This window comes from Myotis yumanensis, unplaced genomic scaffold (assembly GCF_028538775.1).
Source record: "Myotis yumanensis isolate MYYU_CA2020_CCGP unplaced genomic scaffold, mMyoYum1.0.hap1 SCAF_6, whole genome shotgun sequence".
Taxonomy (NCBI): domain Eukaryota; kingdom Metazoa; phylum Chordata; class Mammalia; order Chiroptera; family Vespertilionidae; genus Myotis; species Myotis yumanensis.
The window spans coordinates 64151429-64167446 of record NW_027223757.1 but is presented as its reverse complement, the minus strand read 5'-3'; the positions used below and the strand labels follow the sequence as shown (position 1 = coordinate 64167446).

At 31.7% G+C, this 16018-nt stretch overlaps 1 protein-coding gene across 49 annotated transcripts in view; it reads left to right on the top strand.

Moving 5' to 3' along the window:
* Window positions 1-16018, top strand: part of RIMS1 (regulating synaptic membrane exocytosis 1) — a 413878-nt gene that overhangs the window by 258248 nt on the left and 139612 nt on the right. For all 49 annotated transcript variants that reach the window (XM_070418243.1, XM_070418247.1, XM_070418292.1 and 46 more), the window contains 3 exons: window positions 12950-13017; window positions 13582-13692; window positions 15297-15396. In XM_070418243.1, coding sequence (XP_070274344.1) covers window positions 12950-13017; window positions 13582-13692; window positions 15297-15396 — 279 coding nt within the window. The remainder of the gene's footprint in view (window positions 1-12949; window positions 13018-13581; window positions 13693-15296; window positions 15397-16018) is intronic.

Here is a 16018-nt window from a genome sequence, read left to right as displayed (position 1 = left end):
AGGATGCGGACCTGCAAGATAGAATAACTCTGGGAGCTAAAGGTAACCCACTAAGACAAGATAGCAATGTGCTGGTCTGAGTCACTCCTTCACCCCAGCTCTTCAGCCATTTGTTCTTAATTTTGAGAGAAATCATGGGACCCTCAGAGAAATAAAGTAAGCAATGGGCTCTCCACAGAGAAACAGTTATGCACACAAAATTTTATGTACAATTTTAAAGGGTATATGTATCCCTTAATTCTATGCACCATGTAAAAGGGGTCACATAACCCAGGTTATAACCCTACCTTAAAGATTACAAAAACAGCGTTAGCTGGTTTGGCTCAGTGGACAGAGAGTCGGCCTGTAGACTGAAGGGTCTGGGGTTCGATTCCCATCAAGGACGCAGGCCTGGGTTGTGGACTTGATCCCCAGTGGGGCCATGCAGGAGGCAGCCTATCAATGATTATTTCTCATCATTGATGTTTCTATCTTTCTAACCCTCACCCTTCCTCTCTGAAATCAATAAAGATATATTAAAAGTATTACAAAAACAAATTACTTGATATTCAGTGGTAGAAAAAGTCTTGCCTGCATGAAGGTAAGTCATTTTTTCTTCTATGAATAATAGATAAACCCTAGACCTGCTTCAAAATGCTCTTGCTTAAAAGAATAACTAATTAGCATTTGATATTTTCATGGGCTATGTTATTCCACAACACAGTGAAAAAATCCACCCCAGGCTTAACTATCCAAAAATATAAATAAAGGATTAAATATACTGATGTAAGTAAAGGGGTGAGGGATGATTGAAAGTTCAAATACAACATAGAGAGCTTTCATTTAGATGAACAGGGGACTGTGCTTTGTGTGGACCAACATTATTTCATCTGTACCTGAAGGGCTGCCTAGGGCTTGTTTCTGTTCAGAATGCCAGACAGACTAGTTTTCTTATTCTCTGACAAAAGACTTCCTTGACAAATACTATTATGTAGTGATTTCCTGACTTCATATGCTAGTCTTGTTCTAGATCAGACATTTAGTTATAGAGGTCTTCATGTAAGGTTTGCTTTAGTCTATGAGATTTTACTGTCATCATCAGAACTATTACATGAAGACGTAAAAGTGATGGAAAAATCGAGTATGATATTAGAATTCCTAAATATCTGTTTAATCACCTTAAAATATTGGTGAGAAACTCATGGTTTATAATGAGGAGAAGGATCTGTTTTTGGTGATTTTGCTTGAAGGTTGTCCCTTTTGTGTTTGACATCCAGAATCCTTGAACAGACTCTCTTTAGTCGCCACATTTACCCGGACTGGTTATACGAAGCTGAATTACAATGGGTTCAGTTTTCATGCCTGTGAACTAACTGCACATCTGGGTATTTGATCTAAAATACAGTAAACGAAGATTGTAGCTAGTAGGCCCAAAGATCCGTGTGTGTGTGTGTGTGTGTGTGTGTGTGTGTGTGTGTGTAATTTTTGTCATTAAAACTATTAGTGCATCACTTTAGAAAACAAATAAAATTATAGAAATTCTTGATAAGTGAAATTATAAAGGTCTGCAAGATGTCTCCTTTCGATGTTTTTAATCCTCTTCTTTTTTTGTTTTGTTAATCCTCACCTGAGTATATTTTTTCCATTGCTTTCCAGAGAGAGTGAAGGGGAGGGAGGGAAAGAGAAAGAAACATCGATGTGAGAGAGATACATAGGCTGGTCACCTCCCTCAAGCACCCAGACTTGACTCCAGGCTGGGAACGAACCTGCCACCCAAGTACCTGCCCTTGACTGGGAATGGGACCAGTGACTCCCTGATGTACAGGACAATGCTCCAACCACTGAGCACACTGGCCAGGGTTGCTTTTTATCCCTTTCAAGTTTTTTTTTTTTTTTTTTAGCCAGGCTAGAGTAATATGGAGTTTCTCATTTGAAAAATTAGTATTTAGCCATTAGAATACAGTTGTAACAATTATTGAATCCAAGTTTTTTAAAGATATATTTTAAACATGAATAATAAGCATTTTATACCTAAAAGTAAAATGTTACTTAAAGTTTTGCCAGATAGGAAGAAAATGAGTGTAAGAGATATTATTGACTGACTTCTGCATTTTAAAATAGAAATAAGCCTTTACTTTGATTTACTTTTGGGGATAGATATCTTTATATTTTGGGAAAGGTTAAGGTAAATTATTATTTTTTCTTAATGTTGGAACTATTATAATCACTGTTATAATTTAGTATTTCTCATGGGTCTATCCATTTCTCCAGATCATTCTTGCTGTGGTCATTCGGCCATTTTAGCTAAAATTTGGGTTGGTTAAATTGGAAATCATGTACAGTATATGATCTTATATTGTTAAGATCATTGGACTTATTCTGTCAATCTTAAATGTGCTCATATTTATTGGGAGAAATTACTTAATGACATTTACTGTCTTTGTGAGTGATATCACTCTATATCTTAATTAGAAAGGTCTGGTATCAATTTATAAAATTTGCATTAGAGAACACAGGAAAAAATATTATTCTTAATGTTATTGAAGTAGCATTCAATTTAATATCGTTAACAAATTGTTCAAAGACTAATTTCAAATTTCAGTTTTAATGTCACTGAAAATGTTAGATATCAATGCTAACAATATTCAGTTTTAATTTTTTTCATCAAAGATCTGTTAATTTTACAATGTAATTCAGTTACATAACCAATCCTCCAGAAATGATAGTTTTGTTCACTTTGTTTTACTCTTACTCAAGAGACATTAATTTTAGTAAGTATCTTTAGAAGACAATTTAGCCACTGTGTGTGTAGGACATTATTCAAGGAGCAGTTAACCCTCTATTTTCTATTTTTGGTACTACATTCACAAATATCAAAAAATATAACATTCAAAGGGAGAAAATAAGATAATATTTATAGTGCATTGAATCCTTAATTTTAATAACACCTTAAATCTAAAGCACTATTTGATAAACTGGTCCATGTTTCTATTTTTTTTTTCATTGATGAGTAATGATTTAATTTTGGAATTATAAAATCTTAGCTTTAAATCCTTCATTCTAGGTAACTGAGTTTTTCCAATATGCTAAACAATTGCCAGCCAGCTTGTTGTTATTTATTTTATTTTCATTATTTTAATTAAAATATTTCTCATCAGAATTGTATATTACTCTTTTTGTTTGTTTGTTTATTTTTAACCAGGAAGTCTGGAAAAAGGATTGCATCCTACTTTCATAAAAGTTCATGTTTCATACAATAATTGTTTTAGTTGTCTAATGGCTATTGTTTTAACATCAGTTATTATGTTGCCTGTTAGTACAGTTATAGTATACTCACAGTATCACAGTGTTAAGGGCAGAAAGAGCCTTAACCCATTTGTTTGATTTGTTTGTTTTGTTTTTAATTATCATGTGCCCATTCTTGTGAATTCTTATTGCTGTCAATGTGCTTGTCTGTACCAGTTCCTTTGCGCTTAGCAATGTACATCTTCACTGGTCCTATGGGACTGAATAACAGACAGACTCTTAGGATTATAATTGTAAAATTATTAGTGAAAGTCTACTGGATTTTTGAAAGTGTAAAGTCATGGACCTCAGATTTGTGATACTTGTTTTTGCCAGATGAGAATCCTTTTTCATTTACTTTCCATTCTTTGGCAAGATTTACAAATAGGCTAATAAAACTTGTGTTTACTAAATTCTGCTGTTTAAGCTATATATAAGCTAACACCTGTACATCAGTTGTATTTTTAAGTTGTTTCCCATTGTATCACAGATATTTTGAGACTGATGAATGAAAAATCCAAACTTTAATGAAAATGGTTATAATAAATATATTAAATTATGTTTTGTGTATAAACATTTAATTTTACTTTAATTCCCACTTTATAATCTACCTTAATACTTACTAAAAGCAACTTAAGCTAGCTACCAAATGTAAATATATAGCCATTTGAAATAAGTTAAAAGTACGTAAAACAGTTGATGAGTAAGAACAAGGGTAGAAAATTTGGTTTCAGTTTTAACCATAAAAATTCTAGCACATATGCTCTGAGAAGAGTTCTGTCAGTTGCAAAATTTACAGCTTCCGTAACATAAGAACCAGTCATTTAGGTACATACTTATTTTTCCTGATATTGACACCGGAAAGAAGTTTTTTCTGTGTAGTTTCACAGAGAAGATAGCAACAGCAGCATGCTCCATATGTGAGTAACTTCATCACCATATAGTGATATTCATCACCATATAGTGATATACTAAAGGACAGTATATAAAAGGAATATTGGGATCAGTGAGGAGAAAGGGACTGTGTGGAAATGCAGTATAAGTACAGGTGCATGGCTGTCTGGTGGTCTGGATTAACTAAGAGTTTTATAATATTTTAGTAGATTTACTGCATATCCCACACAAAGACCTCTGTAGGTATTGCTTTAAAGTAAATATTTAAAAAATATTGAAGTACATTGTCCTAAAAAATATGTACCCTCTGAAGTGAGCTTGGGAGTAGTTCAGTACAGCTAAATAATTGTGGAGTCATGGATCTAATGTTAGGCAGACACACTGGGCATTAATTGGGTTTGCCATGCATTTCTGAGGAGAAGCCCATTCTTAAGAGAACCCTTGTGACCAAGCCACAACATCACGTTGAGCATTGTAAGTCTAGGCCGTTTAGATGCCCTGATTTTTTAGTGGAACAGGTTTTGTTATGAAAATGTAAGATGAAGATATTTTGAAACTATTATAATGAAAAGATAATTTTAGAGTGATTAATCCAAACCTGAAATATTTAGGAACTCTGGACTTCTTTTCTTGAGTCAGTAGATTAATCTTTGAGCAACCTTAACTTTTTTGGCTTTATAAGAAGAAGAATATATGCTATCTGCATTGGTGAATATTACGTTTTCCCCTTCATTGCTTTTTGTGCTTTCTGTTACTTGAATTATCTTCCATCAAATGGAGCTGGAGCACATTTAAAGGGACATGCTTTTACACTGCCTGACCTCTTATGCACTGCGGCGGAGGTTTAGACCAGTGACCTTGCAGTGTTCTGAAGCCTAGTTTCTGATGGCTCTAGTTTTGATGGTTTACGAATACGGATACTTAGCATTTTTCTCTAGAACATGTTGAGGCCTAAACATCTTTTCTAAACTTCTGTGCCTAGTGATTTCCCACTACCAGTCAAGGAATTTCCAACTTTAAAAAGTCCTTTAAGGTTTCTATAACTTTTTTGTTTGCATATCCAAAATAAAAACAAAGACAAACAAACAGAAAACAAAACCAAAAAGAAAGTTACATTTACATTAACTTGCTTTGATGGAACTCTGGTTTTAAAACATCTCTTTATATCACCCAAAATGGTTGCTAGCATAAATTTGTTTTCTAATATTTTATAGCTTAACCATATATTTTAAAGCTTAAGCAGTATCAATCCCTCATAAGTACTTCCATTTTGTTCTATATACCCTTAAATTTATCTTTATCATCATTTGACTCTTATCCTTATTACCTATATCAACAAAACCATGATAATGTATTGATCTCCATATTTTTCATTTTTATATCTTTGGATGTAGAGGCAGGTAGAAATTGACGTGGCATTCAGAATTATTATTGCAAATTAATCTTATTTTGCTAGCAGTGCCTGGATGTGAGGTCTGGATAAAAACTAACTTTTTTCTTTATCAAAGAGATTTACATCTAGAGTGCTTTCTTATAATATATGCTGTGAACTTGCCCAGCACGACAGTTTCTTTAGCCTGTGGGTAACATCCAGTCCCCAAACAATGAAAACAAATAAACCCCGATTTTTTCCACAGGGTTTCCTGGCTGGTTATTCCGAGGCTTTGCACGTGACAACCTGTTCTCCCAAGTGAATGGAATACTCAGTGTCAATGTGGAAGCCTGGTCAGTTGGAAAGTTGCAGTAAAATATTTCCCTCCTGTGTGCAGCACTTCCCAAATTCCTAATGATGAAGAGTCACTGTGTTAGAAGAAACAGAAAAGTTTCCCTAAGATGGTTAATTTTGTGATTTTCTATTCAGGGTACTTTCTTATTCTGTATTTATACTCTAGGGAAGACATTTTTCAGTCATGAGGCCTCAAACCATATTTCTACATGCAATTTATTCCTCTCTAAACTATTATTGGTGGAAATCATTTTGCCCTATCAATCATCTTAGACTTTTCTTCAGATACAGTTTCTTATTTAATACAGATAATAAATACTAGTACAGTCTGGTCTAGATTTGCAGAAGACCATGAATACCCTTCTTTTGTTATTCTAAGGCACAAAAGTGTGTGCGTGTGTGTGTGTGTGTGTGTGTGTGTGTGCGCGCGCGCGCGCACATCTATGTATGTATGAGTAGTTTTTGTTTTTGTTGTTGTTGTTACCGCTTGAAACTTTCAGGAACTTTCATTTACAACCACTTCTGGGTCCTGCAGCATCAGTTCACTGCAGAGCTAAAGAGTAAAGAAGTCATTGCACAACATGGTGTTTTGGGAGTGTTTCTGAAACCTAAAGCCTCATATACTTTCAAAAATCTAAGTTATATACCTTTCAAAATTAGGAAAAATTAAACTGATGACTAACGTCTACCATCTCAAATAGCTTTTTATTTCTCAATGTCCTTTAGCCTATTTAACGTAAAGTCACGAAATTTTCTTTTTTCCCAAAGCCCCATCATCCAGGTGACCCTAGTACATATTTAAACTTGTTATTTTTTAAGACCATCAATCTTATTATTTAGATTATTTTGTTAGGAATATAAGTGACATATGAGGAAAGGAAAGAAATCTGAGGAAGTTAGGATATTTATAACTCATTAGAATATTAATTATTAAAATGCATTCCATAGCTAACATCTATACCAAATAATTTTTAAGGTATAATATAAGCTGGTTGCAAGGAAACATTTTCAGGGGTATTCATCAGAAGAAAATATATAAAGGCATAAAATGGCCTACTTGTTTCCTGATTTGGAGAAATTCAGCCTGAAATATTTGGTTTATATACCACATGTATTTTGTTCTCCCACTTGAAAATATTATATAAAGAAGAAATTACAAAATGCTTAATTTTAGATTAAGGATACAAGCTGATTAAATTAATTATTCAGATATTTTTGGTTAGTTGTTAATCTGCATACATTTCAGTGTATAGATTGCTTGACTATAAAAGTAGCCATATTCTTATTCCCTTAGACTTACATTGGTTTTGTAGAAATTAACAGGAAGATTTATGTTATTGTTTTTATATATTTTATTTCCTCATCATTTATCAATTGGAATTTAAAAAAAAATATTCATTTATTCTCAACTCTTGAGCATCTGGTTTATACCAAGCCAATTAATAATTTCTATAAACAAAGTGACTTTAATATTTTTCTGAGCCCATTTCACAGCATACATATTTTACAAAGATTACTGATTTTACCTATATTAGTTATGATAGGTATTCAATCATAACACCATTATTTCGTATTTGTAATCACAACTATGTAATTATACTATAAAATCTATTACTAAAGTTCTTTGTAATTTACAAATCTAGCATATCTCATTTAATCCTCGTAAAATATTTGAGAACTAGTGGCATTATCCCCATTTTACAGAGGAGGATAAGGTTTATAGAAATGAAGGGCTATTATCAAGAGAATTCACCTAAAGTGGCAGAGTTAGGGTTAGAATCACAAGTGTCCAATTTCTAATACAATGCTCTTTTTTACACAATAGCTAGTTCTCATGTTTTATAAAAAACAAAATAATTATAAATAGCTGATAAGATACAATAATGTTAATAGAGAAATTAAAATACAGTGTAGTTCTCTGATTATTCAAAGTTTCAAATAAGTAAACTCTGGGGCAGAAAAAGAATATTTTCTTAATTTTTACATCCCATTAAAATTGACAGAAAAGCTTATCAATATTATTACTGGAAATATTTTTAATATATATTTTTATATAATAAGTTATTATTTTCCAAGCTGAGGCCTTATCTTCCTTTTTTTTTAATGACTGAGCTCAGAGCACAACCAGAAATATTGATTCTGAGTTCGATACAACTGTTTTGTAGAATTCTGTGGTGATAGGGTTGGCATTCCAAAAGTTAATTCTCAACTTCACCAAAAAGGACTTATAATCAGAAAAGTACCACCTCAACTAAATATATTAATGAAATTCTCCTTTTAGAGATAAGCTACTTATAAAACACAAGATGCCATCACAGGCCCTAAAGCAAATACTTGATCTCTCCCTAGATGTAGTTCACTCTGCAGGTTCCGTTGAGCATAAATAATTTCTAAATACAAACATCTTTGACACCTCTTTAATTAAATCAATAATAGTTGATGCATTTACTTGAACCATCAAATTTATATACCGAAGAGACAGAGAGAATGTTATTGTTGGTTCTATGATAGAAACAGAGCATATTGTGAACAAAGGGGAATTTTGAAAGTGAAGTTTCTAACATGCATTTAAAGAACTGCCACTCTAATGAATCCCTGAGGGCTGGAGATAATGTAATTTTTCCAAGGAATGACACTTGTTGTGTATGTGTCCTGGGCCCAAATCAGAAATTGGGTTTTACGTTACTTAGAATTATTGAAACATTCTTGCTGAAGACCAATGGTTGGAGATGCATCTAGCCCTACCATCAAATTATGGGTGAACACTGATGTGGATTTTGAATGAACTCACCAAAGAGTATTTGAGGACCAATATTTTTAGTATACTAGGAACTTAGACTGACAGTAATTCATTTGTAATTTTGCATCACTACACATAGGCTTTCACATTTCACAGATTAATGATTAAATTTAACAAGTATGTTTTCCCATTTTATTTTATTGCCTAGAAAGTAAGTCCTATTAAATAATATTTTTTCTTATCCCTGGCAGCTAATTTAACTTAGGTGAAATTAGGCCTCTAGAACTTCACTGCATAGCACATTATTGCTGATATATTCCAAAGTTAGCTCCACTATTGTATATAACTTATGGATGGGAGTGGACATACCTTTTATAGACATAAAAGTATCTAAAATAGTCTTCTAAAGTAGGAGAAAAATATTTCAAAATGGTATTTTCATTATGTTAATGAGAAGTTAAGATTTTACCACAGTTCTTAAACTTGGATTTTAATTACTGTCTATGAAAAGTATGTCCTTGTGAAATATTAAAATGAGCTAAAATGTATGTTTTTATCACATTATAACCAAAGCCATATTTATTAACTCATGTGTGCTGACCATGGTACTCTGCATTTTAATTTGTCTCAAATTACAAACACATTCTTAGAATTGAGTTGGTTTTTGTGTATGCAGTGCATAAAACATTTAATAAATATATTTTTGTCCAGAATTTTAATTTGTTTATGTACTGTGCCATAAATAAGTAGATTAGTAGCTATTTAACTTTATTTAGTGTCAACACACATTCTTTTGTGGAGGATAAACAAAAAAAAGAAGACCTTTTAAGAGATACGGGAATTCTCTGGGAAGGAGGATTCTTCTGATTTTTGGTCTGAGTTTTATACTTTTTTAAACGTCAACAATATGTACTATATAGGAAGAACAATTTATTTTTTGAGATGACAGGCAGCACAATTATGATATGTATTTGAAATTGTGGAGAGTTACTCTGGGGGTCAATCTTGTAATCAGCTTGAGTTCCATCTTAATCACCATTCATTATAATGATGTTTTAAAAATATGCTGTGTATTTCACTGGAGATAAAGAAGAATTCCAGATTTTCTAATACTGCAAGGCTTTAGTGTGGATAAGTTTTCCTTTACTACCTGCGCATTAGATGAACATTCTACTTGGTTCAATGTAACTGTCATGAAAATTGTTAAATAGATATGTAATGTATGAAATTAGATTTATGGTTTTCTCCTTACAGATTTCATATACTCATACATTTATGTTACTTAGAATGTGGTTTTTTTTTCAATTGACTTTGATTGGTCTTATTGGAATCCGCTCTGCCTTGATATGAGATATCATAAGATATGAAATTTAAAATCATCAAGATGCAAGCTTATGCATTGTTACATACTCTAATCATGATGACTTGAGTGCAGGGACAGCTAGTTCTCTTTACAGAAGGCTCAAGTGTCATTTAACTCACTTTTATTTGTGCAGTGAAAGTTGTGTGCTAATATATTGTTTAACCTATTTTTCACAAAGGGTAGGATAAAAGTCTATTTTTAAAGAATTCACAAAAATAATGCTTAAAATTATAACACTTCATTAAACTTGGCTATTTGTGAACTTGAAACATTTCAATAGACTCAGACATTTCCTGGATCTAAGTTAATATTAATAGTAAACTTATCCTTTTATAGTTATATTGAACATTAGAACCAAAATGCTTTTGTATTAATTCCTTGTACCGTGAATTTATCATTTTGTAGCCATGCCACTTGAAATCACTACCTTTCATCACATATTAGAAAAGTAATCCAGGAAAATGCTTTTTATTAATGATATGCTAGAGTCCAAATATTTTAGGAGAAAGTTTTATTTAGTGTTGCTTATTCCATTAATACGGAAGAGATGTGACTTATAAAGGCAAGTTAGAGCAGTTAAAAAGTAAATAATATCTTCAAGTTTAGTAATTACATGGCAAGAAGAAACAAATATAGTTTAAAACTACATATTTAAGTTTTAGAATTTATTTTAATGGGTGATAATGGAAATTAGTGATAAGAAAACTTTTAGAATTTGTTCAGAATGTGAAGGAAGTGTAATTGAATACTAAAATATAAAAATATTATTGTATGTTTTTAGTATATATTGACAATACTATCTATGCCTAAAATTGGGGGGTATGGTTTTATTTTAAGCTGCAAAATCTGTAGCATCCATATTACCACTGCCAGAATAAGGTACGAATTATTGCTGGCTGCACAGGGAAATCACCTGGCAACTATGTCTGTCCCATCTAAAACCAATTAAATTAAACTCTCCGTTCACAATCATTATCCTACAAAGCTTATAGATGATATAATAACTTTGCTTGAAAGCAATGTTTTCATAGTAAAGAGTGCTCAGTATCATTATCAAAATGTACCAGAAAAATCATCTTTTGGTTATTTACATATAAGCAAATATTCACAAGATATGTTAATCTAGAGATACTTAGGACAAATTGGGTTAAAAACAGGGTTGAACCACTACATGAGAAGTTGGGCCGTAAGTCAGAGAAAGATCCCAAAGTTTTAACATTGAAGTCATATTATTGAAGCATACAACAAACTTTGTTTTCTTGAAGTCTTTTAAATAAGGTGGATTTTCATCAGTTTTTGTTTAACCTCAAAGACTTCCCAAAGCAGCTTTCAAATTAGTAATTTCATCTAAGTTGTTTTATTTTTGTCCCCGTATTTCAAAACGAATTAGCACTTAAGAAGTCATCAGACCTTATTACACTGTATATGATATTTTAGTGAGAAAGCTTTATAAATTGCAGTAAGATTTTGAATGATGTTTGTAGTTAATTTTATCATTATAAATAATTTTTTCTTTCAAGGGAAAATAAAACTTTAGTATTGTGATACTGAAGACAGCAACTTTAAAAATAAGTATCTGACCTTTAAAACCAATAAAAATAAAGGAGAAAAAAACTTTCCTTTTACAAATTTTCTTATATTTCATTAACCGAAGTGGTCCAGTAGAAGATTAAAATTCTAAAATTATTGACATCAATTTGTGTATATATTTTAAAGTGAATGATTTTGAGAGGGTTAGAGACCTCATGTGGAGTAAATTTTAACAGAATATAGTTTCTTCTAATGCAATTTTTAATATTCAACCCTTTATAAAACAAATTACTTTTACCTATATGACATATTTGAAGAACATTTTTGTATTTATTGTAGTATGTATAACATTCTCCATCATCCTTTCTAAGATATTGTATAAAAAAGAAAGGGGAGCAGCCACTGAGAAACTGAAGTGTATGGATTTTTTATGCTTCCATATTTGATGTGTTTCCTATTACATTTCTTTTATAGTGCCTATATCTTCCAGGCCTGTCATCTACATTAAAAGTTTTTACTTAGGACCTTCAGAAATATCAGCCAAACGTTTCCCCAATAACCAGCTCAACATCTCATTGTTAGATGGCATGCTTCCCTCACTCTGTTAACGTTTTTCTCTTTCAAGATCCACAGGGAGAAACATTTTAAGTGACTTAGTCTCACGTATGAAATGTAAGAGGTCATTTTTCTCACATGGGTTACCCACTCTGTCCTTTCTTCCTATGCAATTACTGAAAGAACTGATGCTTTCCAGTACTTTTTTCTTTTTTCTCAGATGTTTTCTTTAGCATTCTGTTTTTAAGCTTAAACAATAAAAATTAAAGGTTCATAAGTTCATGTTTACAAAGTAAGGGTTGTAAAGGTCTTTTTTATGGCTTTCATAAAATTGAATAGTCTGTCCTTTGTATGTACTCTTTTGCCAAAAGTTATTCTTGATATTGAATTACTCGACACCATGTCCAAAAGTATTTGTCTTGTTTTTAGCTGATGAGGGAAGAAGATAGAGGCCAGTGGATAATTTTGAAAGATATGATATAGTTCAGAAGAGTAGAAAGGGAGACACTAAGTTTTAATACTTATCTCAATTCAGTGAATAAAATTTCATCCAGCATCACTAGGTGGCAGGCTGTGCCTTGGTATGGAGGGGAAGTGGAGTGGATTAACCCAGTACCTTCCATACTTTTTGTGTGTGTTTCTAGCCTGATGATGACAGTAAAAGAAAGCTCTCCTATAGTCTGAAGTGCTTTTGTAACACACATTCATTCCAAGGATTCAGGTCACAGCCTTTGCAATGAGGATTATCTTTCTGGGATACACACAGTCAAGATTGTGATATTCATAACTTTCATAGATTGAAGAAGTTATACTTAAAATGATTAAAGCATTCTCTGCTCTAACGCATTATACTTCCCTTTTTTTTTTTATTGTGCAGGTGACTTGGATTATTACTGGTTGGATCCTGCCACGTGGCATAGTCGGGAAACATCACCGATTAGTTCGGTAAGTTTTCTGAGAAGTGAGAGTTTGGAATTTAGGGGTAATGTGTGCTGTTTATTGTCCTTTGCTGATATGTGATAGATAGTAATCTTATTCTGCTCCATTATACATTTTATGAGAGCAAACATTGATTTCATTTAAGACAGAACAGTTTTGAATAAAAAAGTTATCACTGAATAATTATAAAAATTTTTAATAAAAAGGAATTATTAAATGATGACTGGAAATCAGATGTGATTTGGTTAAGTATATCAAAATTCACAATACAACTCAAAATACAGAATCAGTTTCTTTATATAAGCAGATATATTTTTAAATTTCAGTTAATTTTATTTCAGAACTATTTTTAAGGATGTACTTAGCTGCTGACTACTTTTAGAACTATTTAAGGTAATAAGTGTCCACTGCAAATGAAAATTGTCACAATCCAAGGATAGAGCCCACCAGAATCAAGAATTCCTCCTACAGTGTCTTTTAACTGAAGAAATCACATCATGTGACAACTAATAATTATTTGTCTGCAGTAAAGAAAACAAATTTTCTTTAACTTTATTCATGTTTTAATAGCATCCTGTAACGTGGCAACCATCTAAAGAGGGAGACCGATTAATTGGACGTGTTGTTCTTAACAAGAGAACAACTATGCCCAAAGAATCAGGTGCATTACTGGGTCTGAAAGTAAGTATGCTGGTTTAAAATGTTTCTTAAAGGGTGAATTACAGTATGGACTGGATTCAACAAAGCATCTGACAATGATTTTTAAATATTTCCTCTTTTCTCCAAATAAAGTCCTTCTAGTGAATGTCTTGTTAACATAGTGATGTTTTATGGTAAATTTAGTATTTTATCTAGGTTAATATTTTAAAAATACTTTGTTAATATGACAATATGTTAGAAAACTGCAATGGATTATAGGAAAACTAAAGAATATTTCTCTGAATATAAAGTTTAAGTACAATTTTTATAGCAAAAAGGTTTTAATGTGTGGTCCTAAGGTTAGATAATGCAGACTGCATAATTTTATTATACTTGACAAGCAACATAAAACATTAGTGATATTGTTTTGTAAGTGCAATAGAATTTGTGGTAATATCAAAAGAGTAAAATGTATCCTTTAAAATATTAATTGACTTTAACGGAGAAAATTAAAAATTAATAAATTACAAAAGATTATATTTTATTGTAGGAAAAATATGTGCATACATTTTGTTTTATTATGTTTATGCATGTGTGTTAAATCTCGTGCTTTTATTTCCTTTAGAAAACAGAGAAACATTCAAAGCTGTGGTTTAAAATTATTTACCAAGAGATTGTTTTATAGTTGTGTGATAGTTTGATTTCTTCCAAGCCATTGACTATTACAACAAAAAAATTTTAAGTTAATGTATTTAATAGTATCAGTTTTTATTATTACCCTTAATTTCTCTTGTTATGAAGAAATTGTCGTCACCTACCCTAATGGGCACATCCCTATGAATGATGGATCAATCTCAACCTTTGAGAATATCCCTCCAACTTCTAATTATACACAGGTAGTCCTTGCTTTGGAAGAAATTAAACTTAGAAACTTTCTGACATATTTATTTTTAGCTAAGTGGAAAAGCCAGGTGAGAGTGTTAAATATTCAGTAATAAAACTCTGGCTTTGAGAGTTAGATTGAATCACACACATATTTCAGGTGAGGAGCTCATTCACATGTTGAGTAACAGAGATAAATTTGGGCTGTTATTCTTTGAATGTGGTAAATTGCTTCCCCAAAGTTGCCTGTTGTTGGTCTGAATTCCTGGTCTTTATGTCTTAGACCTACATTCCACTAAATATATACAAAAGAGATCAAGATCAGAAATGCCAATGGGGCATTATCTGCATTTAGAAATATAATTCACATAGTGGGCATGAGTTGAGAGGATAAAGAAAAATGAACCCTAATATAAACAGTGTCAAACCCTTCTTGTGTTTGATGGTAAGTAAGAAAGAACTGGCACTTGTCTTGTAGGGTTATTCACTATTCATGGCGCCTTTGTATTGTTAGGTCAATATAAGTAATCAGTACATAAGCTTCCTTAGGATACATGGCCATCTTAAATATAATCTTAAATATAAGGAGATGATGTTTTCTTTTTAAAACTATGCTTCCAGCTTCTTTAATCAGAAATGTATTTCACTTCATTAATGTCCCCACATTCAATTCTCAGTACATCATAAGAGACTGATGTGATTAATTCCTCAAACTAAAATCTTATGTTTTAGTCTTGGGCACTTATAAATTTATAATTATCCAGGTTGTTGGAGGAAAAATGACTGACTTAGGACGCCTTGGTGCCTTCATCACCAAAGTAAAGAAGGGTAGCCTTGCAGATGTAGTTGGACATTTAAGAGCAGGTAAAGTTTCCTTTCACATTTGAACAATGTGTACTCTATGCATGAGTTGGTGGTTTTCAAATTTGGGTAAGTCATAGATAAGTCAATGAAGTAAATAACTAATTTTAATGCATGAATAGATTTTTTTCCTGATATTGTCACTAGCAGTTTGGACAAAGCAAGTATAAACATGTTTTTTATTTATGTAAAAATAAATAGATGCAAAATACCAAAAGATTACTAATTTTCATAAATGGCTTCATAATGTTGTTACAAACATATAAACAGTTAGAGCCTTGTGAAAAAGTAATATCACTATTTATTTCCTTAGTTTGTATTTAAGCTATAGTAAATACTAGTTTTCCAGATTGGTCCCAAAACACTTATTCACTATCAGTGTTTTTAATAAAATATAATCCCAATCACATTTCTTACATAAATTATATAATAAAATACTTTTTAATTTAAATGTGACATATATTGCACTCATGAGCAACTAATTTTATTTTGAGAGCAGAGTCCAGACAATTAAACTGTTTGTATATGTTTTGCATCTATTTGTAAAAATGAGAAAAGATAAGAAAAATACACAAAATATATAAGGTAAAAAATTCACTTTTTTTTTTTTGAAGGCGATGAAATT